Genomic DNA, 11,849 nt, shown 5'->3' on the forward strand with positions numbered 1-11,849 from the left:
CTAGGCATGGTGTTTGAATCATGGTCCTCTAGCCACATGTAGCATATGTACATATGCTGCTTAAACAATAACACATTTTACAAGAAGCATTTTAATGTTGAGACAGAACAACACATTTTCCAGCACAGGTAATAAGTACCCATCTAGAATGAAGAAGAACAATAAAACAGATCATTGTGAAAAGTTAATTCACATTTATTTACCAAAGTAATTAGATTTAACAACAACAAGGGTCAGTATATATTACTCAGGCGTTATCACATGATTTGATATTCTAAAAACAGTTTGCAAAACACAATACAGCCAATGCAAAGGCAAATAGTATATATTTACAGATGTTTGTGTGATTCCTCAGGGACCTTATTGTAAAGGTGAGATTATTTTCCTGCCATTGATAGGTTTCAAAATTAGCAATTAGAAAATGAATTATTATATTCCACACAACCATTGGCTGCACATTCTAGTGACCTATTTATAACTGTCCTTAATTGGCCACAGCAAAGAAGGTAACCTAAATTACAACATGGCAGCTCCTATTGTTTTATAGACACTAATACTTTACACTTATTTTGTCAATATTTAAACAGGTAATTACATTTTAAAACATATATCTACATGTTATACTCAGACTAATCTTTTCTTTGAATGCTTCATTATATCTAAAATTCATTTAGTGTTTAGGTGTGACTATATTCCTGTGCATGAACATTGTAAGGATGGAAGAATTACTAAGGGCTAGATTATCAGCTCTCTGGTTAATTTTCCTAAAGTGCCCCAATTGGCCCCAAAATAAAGTATATTTTAGTTTTTTATTTAAAAAAAAATCTAAACAAAGCAGCTTTTAGGGGTTAAAGTTAGCAGGTGTGGGGAGTTAGAATAAAATGTCACTGAAAAGTGCCTTTACATTGTGTTCTATGGGGAACTGTATTTTCCCAGTAAATATATATATATATAAATGCTTATATACATACATATTTATGTGTTAATATGTTTACATACCCATATATATTTAACATTTGCTGCCCATCGCTGTGTGACTTACCCTCTTTGCTGCACTAGGTTCTCATGCCGTGTCCACGGATTGAGAACGAGGCTCCCATTGGAGCCTGTTGGAGCCTATTGAAGCGCAATCTCGTAAACGCAAAGCTTTGTTGCAATTTGCATTTCCGTGCTCTGGTATTACTAAGTGGAGCATAAATATCAAATCACAAAAAGAGAGCAGTTACTAGAGCGGCTAAAAAGACATCCTTTATTGCAAAAAACGTGCATTAAAAAATAGACCAACGAGGGTAATACAAGCATAACAAAAGTTAAAAAAACTTTCAAGCAGACATCCTCACAGAAAGGACGCGTTTCGGGTTGCCCCGTATTCACACATAGCTGTGGGAGTGTCCTGTTGGTTCTTATGTTCTCACCTGCACTTACACACCTGATTCATAATGGCTATGTTTCTCTTTTGACCTTGTTGTTTAACTATTTCTTTACTGCAATTGTCCTGCTGGTAAAGTAGTTGTTTGTACTATACGCATACTCTACGTTTAGATATAAATTCCTTACAATTCTTTTGCATATACCGTTAATATTATCAATTGCGTTATAGGCTCCTATCATTGTATTTAAGTTGTCCCTTTTTAGGGTAGCCAATCGCTATTTTATATATATGTATGACAAGCTGAAGGGCGCTTTTTGAATTATGTTAGCTGATCTGATCCTATATGTGCTATTTTTATATATGTAAGCAAGGCTGGAGAAATATATGAATTATTAATAGCCACTTGTATCATTAGAATCTTATTGGTGACAAATGTGTAAAATTTGTTTATATGTTACGTACTATTTCAAGATATATATTTCTTGTATTGCACTCAAAATACCATTTCAATAATCAGCGCTATACTAGCTAAAAAACCATCACAATCCTTCAGATATTATTATTACATCTTGTTTCATAATGCAATAGTGTTCATACCTAGCACACTTTGTACTGACAGATAAGCTTTCTAACCTACGCCTTTTATTTAATTCTAATTACATTTGTTTCAGTCTAAGGGACTAGAATGTGGTTTTTGTAGCTTAGTCAAAATACCATAGTGTCTTATTAGAGACTCTATTACCGAGGTTTAACATTTATAAATGTTTATACTTAGTAACAAAATATTTTCATCTTTTCATCTGACAGTTTATTGTCGATTAGAATAACTAATACTTAGATCTCATATTCACTCTCCTATTCAGAATATTAAAGAACACAGTCTTATTATTAAACTGAGACTAAGAGGGAAAAGATAAAAGAAAGAAATACCTACTTATATAATGGTCTCAATACCTAGATTTAAATATACTAGTGCTTAGATGCTAACTTCTATAATGGCTCTTATGCTTAAACTTTATAAATTTTATAGAAGTCTTTCTATGTTTATGTTGTTTTCATTTTTACATGTTTACACATTTCTTCAGTGGTGAAATAGAAGTTATTAATTGATTACTAGTATAATCACATTATTAAAGGGTCTATCTTTCCCAATGGTTCATAATATCATATACTGACTTAAACCCATGGGATATCTTGTTTCAAGTTGAAATATCCAATATGCTTCTCTGCGGGCCAATTCCTTTTCTCTGTCCCCACCTCTTCTGGGGCTATTGAATAGTTCTATAGCTTGCCATTTAAAGGAATTTACTGACTGGTTGTGCCTATGTATGAAATGTGTGGCAAGTGCAAAACTTTCCGTTTTGCAGTTTTATTTCTTTCTTTTATCTTTTCCCTCTTAGTCTCAGTTTAATAATAAGACTGTGTTATTTAATATTCTGAATAGGAGAGTGAGTATGAGATCTAAGTATTAGTTATTCTAATCGACAATAAACTGTCAGATGAAAAGATGAAAATATTTTGTTACTAAGTATAAACATTTATAAATGTTAAACCTCGGTAATAGAGTCTCTAATAAGACACTATGGTATTTTGACTAAGCTACAAAAACCACGTTCTAGTCCCTTAGACTGAAACAAATGTAATTAGAATTAAATAAAAGGCGTAGGTTAGAAAGCTTATCTGTCAGTACAAAGTGTGCTAGGTATGAACACTATTGCATTATGAAACAAGATGTAATAATAATATCTGAAGGACTGTGATGGTTTTTTTAGCTAGTATAGCGCTGATTATTGAAATGGTATTTTGAGTGCAATACAAGAAATATATATCTTGAAATAGTACGTAACATATAATCAAATTTTACACATTTGTCACCAATAAGATTCTAATGATACAATTGACTATTAATAATTCATATATTTCTCCAGCCTTGCTTACATATATAAAAATAGCACATATAGGATCAGATCAGCTAACATAATTCAAAAAGCGCCCTTCAGCTTGTCATGCATATATATAAAATAGCGATAGGCTACCCTAAAAAGGGACAACTTAAATACAATGATAGGAGCCTATAACGCAATTGATAATATTAACGGTATATGCAAAAGAATTAAAAACCAAATACAGGGTGCGCTAATGAAAGCTGCTAATATAGAGGATAGAATAAAACTAACAAATGCAGAGTTAGTGTTAAAAAACGAATGATGTTTATACCATAAAATATATTTTAATATATATAAATAAACCCTAATACATGTAAACTAACATTTGAAATACATAATATGTAAAATATAAAAAGAAAAAATGAAAATAAAACCACCGGTGGAAAAAAATATCAGGGGAACGAAATGAGAGTCCGTGGTAGGCTTTAAAAATGTATCCAAATAAACAAAGTTCATTGGTTAAAAATGCAAATGAAAAAATGTATAAAAATCAAATGAGAGCATGGAAAGCAGCTGAGTCAGTCTATGTGGCTGTATCAATGTAACTTTGCATCAATGTAACATTCGAAATAAAAGTTCCGTGGGTGGCTGAAAGGACAATCTGCATCAAAATGGAAAAGTCAGTGCCATAAATGATTCGTCTTACAAGTTAGACTCACCCAGAATACGAAGCTATTTTCTGTTATGCTTCTCCGTGTCCAAGTGTAGTAGGTCCGATGTGAACACGTTAGACCCTTGATAGATAGGAAATTACCTTTCAGGTGAACAGTATCGCTCCAGCGTGTACTGTGGTTTGCCGGATTGTGCAGCGTGTGCGGGGTCACGTGATGGTTTGTTCCAATCAGATGCACGGATTACCGGGTGGTCTGTAGATCAGCGTGTAAGTGATGTCTGCAGATTCTAAGAGTCACAGTTAGCCAGGCTTGATGTTGTGAGATGGGAAACAATGTTACATTGCAGTTGGGATTGTTTTTGTAGAGTTCAAAATGGAAAACAACAGAGCGCTCTGTATGTTAAGTTAGACTTGGTAGTAAAAACAATCACAGTGTTGCGGATCAACGCGTTTCAGCTGGTGTAGCCTTTTTCAAGATGAATTCAGACTGCTCGCTGCTCTCCTTTTATTGAGGATAATTGTTTAGGACTCCTCCTTGTTGGGTGCTCAGTTTTTTTCTTAAAGGGAAGTATCCTTTCCATGATTCAAATAGTCTCTCATAAAATAGCGGACTCTCATTTTTAAAGGGAGCATAATGTGTATACACACATATATGAATCTCATGTGTAAAAATGTGAATGAAAAGGTGAAAAAAAAAAAAAACAAGTGGGTAAAGTCGACCACCACCAATAAAGATTTTGAGATTAGGGACTGTATCGGGTGTACTGACAGCAATGTAGTATATCTGATACAGTGTCCTTGTTTCAAACAGTATTTGGGGGAGACCTCACGACCCCTAAAAGATAGAATTCGTGAACATCTCTTAAACATTGAACACGGTTTCACAGGGCATCTACTATCTAGACATTTTAAAGAATGTCATAATCAAAACACAATGGGTCTAAAATACTGGGGTATAAGAAAAATCACTAACAATTGGAGAGGTGGTGACCTCAATAAAAAGTTGCTACGTGCCGAAGCTGAATTGATATTTCAATTCAAAACTTTAGAACCATTTGGTTTAAATGCAGAACTGGATTTAAATTCTGTAATGCATTAATAAATCGTATGCAATTAAAAATAAATAACCACTTCCTCACATATTACATTTAGTTCCAAATTAAACAATACAAATTAGGGTTCAAAATCAATATGAGTTTTCACTTTTATTCTATTTATTTATTATTGATTATCTATCCATCTATCATCAACTTTATATTCTTTTAATAGACAATAAGATAATACAAATACTATATAACATCTATAAATAGTTAATAAGTCTAACTAAGTTAGGAATCTATACACTATTAAGGACAACTATTTTCAACTATATAATTTTTTCCCCAATCATAATATTTATTAAACACAAGATTAAAATGACACCACTAGTTCGTATAACACCGTATTTTATACACTTTTTCACATATTGAATATAAAATAATAATTTTTCTATATATTAGATTTCTTTCACCCTTATTCATCAAATTACACTGATAAGATTAATTTTCACAATTTATCCAAACCTAACAAATTTATTAAATTTGTTAAACTTGTTATATGGACATAAATTTATTATATTATTTATCCACAACACAAATAAGACCCTTTTTCACTTTATAGATCACTGTAAGATAAAACATATGTTTTTTTCCCTAGATATGAATTAGATAAGGAATTTTATTTCATTTAAGTTTATTTTACACATAATACATCATAATAGGATGTGATTTTTTTTTTTTTTTTTTTTTCCACCTTTTCATTCACATTTTTACACATGAGATTCATATATGTGTGTATACACATTATGCTCCCTTTAAAAATGAGAGTCCGCTATTTTATGAGAGACTATTTGAATCATGGAAAGGATACTTCCCTTTAAGAAAAAAACTGAGCACCCAACAAGGAGGAGTCCTAAACAATTATCCTCAATAAAAGGAGAGCAGCGAGCAGTCTGAATTCATCTTGAAAAAGGCTACACCAGCTGAAACGCGTTGATCCGCAACACTGTGATTGTTTTTACTACCAAGTCTAACTTAACATACAGAGCGCTCTGTTGTTTTCCATTTTGAACTCTACAAAAACAATCCCAACTGCAATGTAACATTGTTTCCCATCTCACAACATCAAGCCTGGCTAACTGTGACTCTTAGAATCTGCAGACATCACTTACACGCTGATCTACAGACCACCCGGTAATCCGTGCATCTGATTGGAACAAACCATCACGTGACCCCGCACACGCTGCACAATCCGGCAAACCACAGTACACGCTGGAGCGATACTGTTCACCTGAAAGGTAATTTCCTATCTATCAAGGGTCTAACGTGTTCACATCGGACCTACTACACTTGGACACGGAGAAGCATAACAGAAAATAGCTTCGTATTCTGGGTGAGTCTAACTTGTAAGACGAATCATTTATGGCACTGACTTTTCCATTTTGATGCAGATTGTCCTTTCAGCCACCCACTGAACTTTTATTTCGAATGTTACATTGATGCAAAGTTACATTGATACAGCCACATAGACTGACTCAGCTGCTTTCCATGCTCTCATTTGATTTTTATACATTTTTTCATTTGCATTTTTAACCAATGAACTTTGTTTATTTGGATACATTTTTAAAGCCTACCACGGACTCTCATTTCGTTCCCCTGATATTTTTTTCCACCGGTGGTTTTATTTTCATTTTTCTTTTTATATTTTACATATTATGTATTTCAAATGTTAGTTTACATGTATTAGGGTTTATTTATATATATTAAAATATATTTTATGGTATAAACATCATTCGTTTTTTAACACTAACTCTGCATTTGTTAGTTTTATTCTATCCTCTATATTAGCAGCTTTCATTAGCGCACCCTGTATTTGGTTTTTAATAGTTATTGTTCAGAGGTATTTTGGAACTAACCTCTTTTTTTCAGGGTAGCCATTTTTGTGCTAATTTACAGACCTCCTTTTTTCCTCATATGCAAAAGAATTGTAAGGAATTTATATCTAAACGTAGAGTATGCGTATAGTACAAACAACTACTTTACCAGCAGGACAATTGCAGTAAAGAAATAGTTAAACAACAAGGTCAAAAGAGAAACATAGCCATTATGAATAGGGTGTGTAAGTGCAGGTGAGAACATAAGAACCAACAGGACACTCCCACAGCTATGTGTGAATACGGGGCAACCCGAAACGCGTCCTTTCTGTGAGGATTTCTGTTTGAAAGTTTTTTTAACTTTTGTTATGCTTGTATTACCCTCGTTGGTCTACTTTTTAATGCATGTTTTTTGCAATAAAGGATGTCTTTTTAGCCGCTCTAGCAACTGCTCTCTTTTTGTGATTTGTGATTTGGACGGCTAAAGGGCTATTGGACATTCACTGGGACTGCATCTGGCTGACACAGGGGTTAAGCGGCATTTGTGCACAGGTGGAAAAGTGCACTATCTACACAAAGATCTGAACAGCGGAAGGAGTAAAACACAGAGTGTGGGATCCTAAGAGGGTTTCCTGGCTGATCGGAAGACTGACACTATCATGGGAAAGTGAGTGCAAGTTCTTTTTATTCACTATAATAGTGTGCCGCTTAACCATCTATGTACTGTGACATAACAGAGACTGTGTACCTGATTGCTTAAAAGGTTGGATATAAGGGGGTACTTCGCCCTGGTGCAAAGATTATCACTGTGTGTTATGAGCATAAATATCACCCTCGCAAAAGCGATATTTGGCGCTCCGCTTGTAATCTAGCCATAAATGTCCAATTAATGTCTTTTTGTACATGTATATTTCTATATAATGACTATATTTATTTATTTTTGTCTAAGATTAATTTCACTACTTATATGCCCCCTTTTAAGGTAAATATTAGAAGACAATTTTGAATGCAACAGTCAGAACTTGGGGGGGATACAACTAGAGAAATATATCTTACATTTGTCAAGTATGTTTTTTTCATGGAATCAAATGTTACACTCAAAACAATTTTCCAACAATTGATTTCAGGGAGTATTTGAAAAATTAACATTCAGGAGTCAAAATTGTGACTTTTATCAACAGCGTTAATAGTTGATGTGAACAATGTAAATGGTGTTTTTTAGTTGTTGAAGATATTTAATAAATCAAAAAGCAAAGTACTTTGTATTTTGTAAATGGTGTGAACACAGGACAATGCCGCACCCTGCTGTCACACAAATAGACACAGTTCACAAGCAGACTAGGGGGCATGCAATCCCAGTAAAGGTGCTTTTCCAATTTGTTTCTGTTATCACATGTTCTTTGTTCTCTTGGTATCTTTTATTGAGGAGTAAACATTGTATAACAAAGCTACAAAAAATGTTGCAAAACACTGCTGCCATAGAGTACTAAAGACACATGCACAATCCTGAGCTTTTATGAGCTTTTATGTACTCTTCAATAAAAGATATAAAGAAACAAAGCAAAAACTGTCAAAATGCACTGAGATAAGAGGCCGCCTTCAGTGGTTTAGAAATCAGTTTGAGTCTACCTAGGTTTAGCTTTCAAATAAGACTACCAAGAAAACAAAGCAAATTTGGTGCTAAAAGTAAATTGGAAAGTTGTTTAAAATTGCATGCTCTATCTGAATCATGAAAGTTTAATTTTGGCTTTACTGTCCCTTTAAATAATAGATTGCTTATTAGAATCTAACATTTGACTTAAAGGAACACGAAACCACTTTTTTATTATTATTCAGAAAGAGTTGGTGATATCCTTTGCTAAAAGGTTTATCTAGGAAAGCTCAAGAACAGCAAAGAACCTAGGTTCTAGCTGCTGATGGTGGCTGCATATATATACTGATTGTCATTGGCTCACTCGTGTCTTCAGTTAGAAACCAGTAGTGCATTGCTGCTCCTTCAACAAATGATACCAAGAGAATTAAGCAAATAGAGGTAAATTGGAAAGATGTTTAAAATTGTATGTTCTACCTAAATCATGAAAGAAAATTTTTGGGATTCATGTCCCTTTAATTCTCAAAGGACATACTAATTTACACATATAAAATGAATACATATTAGAATATATTTACATTTGAAAAGAAAATAAGACTAACATTTGATGTTTTAAACAAATATTACAGCACAATCTCAAATATTTAATAATTGTTAAAAAAAAAAATCTACAGTAACAAAAGACTGCCATGTATTATTTTTTTATTTATGTTGACATGCAAGTGAAACTACAAATATTCCAGATATAACTTTTATACAGCTTTCCAACCCTCTTTGTAAACAATTACATTTTTTTTTCAAATTGAGATTTTGCAGTTATTAAACAATATGAGATAGTAATATAGAATGCGTTTAGTTATGTGTTGTTTAAAAAATCTTGGCAATATTTTTTTTTTCCCTTTGCCTGTAATTTAACTCTGAAAGATGTGAGTTTTCTAAATTTATTTTCTATAAAGTAATGGGAGCCAGGACATTATACACCAATTTTCATTTAACTGCATGTAATAGACACTTCTATAGAGAATAATATGCATAGATACTGATATAAAAATCCAGTATAAAACCATTTAAAAACTTATTTAGAAGCCCCCAGTTTAGCTCTGTTGAAAAGGTTACTGGAACACCCGCTGAAAGTGGGAAATAGCAGTCACCCCCTCCCCCTTCCTCTGCATATGAAAAGACCCTTTACACAAACAGGAGCAAGCTGGAGTAGGTATCTGACGGTATTCTCCTAAAACTTTGGGGCTTGGTTAGGAGTCTGAAAATCAGAGTAATGTAAAAATAAGCAAAACTATACATTAAAAAAAAAATGTTTGAGCTATATAAGTGAATCATTTACAAAGAAAAATCTAGTGTATAATGTCCCTTTAAGCTCCTTTTAGATGTCCTGCTGAGGATACATAGGGACAGATCTAAAACAAGCAATAAAAGAAGACTTGTCCAAACAACATTGGGTGGAATATAGGATAATCTAAAAGGGATTCCAAAGAGCTTTATTTGTGGAGAGAAAAATAGAAAACTAGTTTAAACATGGTGGCGTCCATAAATTATTAGAAACTAAAGGACTATATTTTTACTAAACCTTCACACTTATATTTTCAATATTTAAACAACTAATTGCAAAAAAAAAATACATTTTCATATTATTCTATGACTAATCATTGCTTTGAATACATCATTATTTCTAGCATGTATTTAATATTTAATATCCCTATAATGAACAGACTCTGGTTAAACCTGTCCTCAGGCCAGCCCAACAGGTCAGATTTTGAGGATATCTGAACTGGAACATAATCAGATGATTAATAAACATGGTTATTTTACCTGCTTTCACCCAAGGTAATCCTAAAAACCTGGCCTGTTAGGGAGGCCTGAGTACAGGTTTGAAAACCATTGCCACAGAGTAACCTAGGAATCGGAAATCTTTTTTAACTCAAGAGAAAAACCTTGACTTTGGAATCTAAGCTATTGTTGTGGTATGACAGCAGAATTCAGCCCTATAACAATGTAGCTATTTAAGCTTGTAGCACAATTCATTAGGTATTAAAATTATGCTTGTCTAATGCATTTGTACAACTGACCTTAGCTGTCTATCCCGACATACTGCAACCATCACTAACAGATTGCCTAAAATGGCCATCAGGATGACTGCTGAGCTAATGGTGATGAGTACGATCTTCTCCACCCCTCCGAGTCCCTCGCTTGAGCTGTGGAATACATAGCCAATAGATGTTAAACTTAAAGGGAAAACAAAAATGATACTGATACATTTTCATTTACTCAATCAATGTAAAAACATGTTCACAATATAGCATTAATAGTGCAGGAATATTAATATATAAAATATTGTTAGTGCAAATATTTCTTAATTTCTAATAGAATACTTTCTGAATTAATAAAATAAAGTACAGTTGCACATCGTTTGTAATCCTCAATTAGGACCTCCTGATATGGCCACATGGTAATAAACAACTTTTTTAAAACTAAATACTTTATTGAGTGATGGGAGAGTAGGTAGCAACCCATACATTATTGTGTTACTGAAGTTTGAGGGACAAATAACAGTCACTATTAGGAATAGGAAGTTGATAAGAAAATTGTCTATCTTATCTTTCTTACATAGCTGGAGATTATTTCCCATTTTCTATCTGCTTCATATTGATATAGATGAATGTTTTTATTGACATATGGGATCAATCGCATGTTTTTGACTGCGGTCATGAAGATGAGCAGTTAAGGATATGATTTAAAAAATATGGTTTAAGAAAATTTGGACTCACAACTATATGGTTCCATGGATTTGAGGGATAGTGATATAGTTGAATGGTTTATATTAGAATTTAATTGAGTGTTAGGTGATGCTCTCTTCTATATTTCTTTCTAATGACATGGTGAGTCCATGGATCATCATCAATTACTGTTGGGAATGTCACTCCTGGCCATCAGGAGGAGGCAAAGAGCACCGTACAGCAAAGCTGTTAAATATCAATCCCCTACCCACAATACCCCAGTCATTCTCTTTGCCTGTAGTGCAAGGAGGAGGTGAAGTTTAGGTGTCTGATGAGAAGTTTTCTTCAATCAAAATGTTATTATTTTTTTTAGCAGAGTAAGCTTACTCTGTTCTCTTCTGGGGTCTAGCCTAGTCCACATCAGTCTCTTCAGTAGGGCAGTGGTGGCTTTTGAGCACTTGAGAACTTGTGAAGTACAATCCTCACTTCGTTTTCTCAAAACTCTGCTGCCCTAACTAGAAAACCTGAGTAGGTTTACTCAGTTTTTCTCTCTTCACATGTTCATGTGAGGTGCTGCACCCTCTCAAACCAGGTGAGCTGTCCTGCTGCCGGACAGCACTTTCAGGTAAGTTCCATTTTAATTTTCTTTTGCAAGGAGATTGCTGGCACTTGTTACAGCTAATATGA

The 11,849-nt window shown here is 33.6% G+C and overlaps 1 protein-coding gene across 1 annotated transcript in view; it reads right to left on the reverse strand.

Moving 5' to 3' along the window:
- HTR4 (5-hydroxytryptamine receptor 4) overlaps positions 1–11,448 on the reverse strand; it is a 508,576-nt gene extending 497,128 nt beyond the window's left edge. The window contains exons 1-2 of the mRNA XM_053719276.1: positions 11,435–11,448; positions 10,515–10,670 (exon numbers count right to left, since the gene is read on the reverse strand). Of these exons, the coding sequence (XP_053575251.1) occupies positions 10,515–10,670; positions 11,435–11,448 (170 nt within the window). The remainder of the gene's footprint in view (positions 1–10,514; positions 10,671–11,434) is intronic.
- Between the last annotated feature and the right edge of the window lie 401 nt (positions 11,449–11,849).

The sequence above is a fragment of the Bombina bombina genome, chromosome 6, assembly GCF_027579735.1.
Source record: "Bombina bombina isolate aBomBom1 chromosome 6, aBomBom1.pri, whole genome shotgun sequence".
In the NCBI taxonomy this organism is placed as follows: Eukaryota; Metazoa; Chordata; class Amphibia; order Anura; family Bombinatoridae; genus Bombina; species Bombina bombina.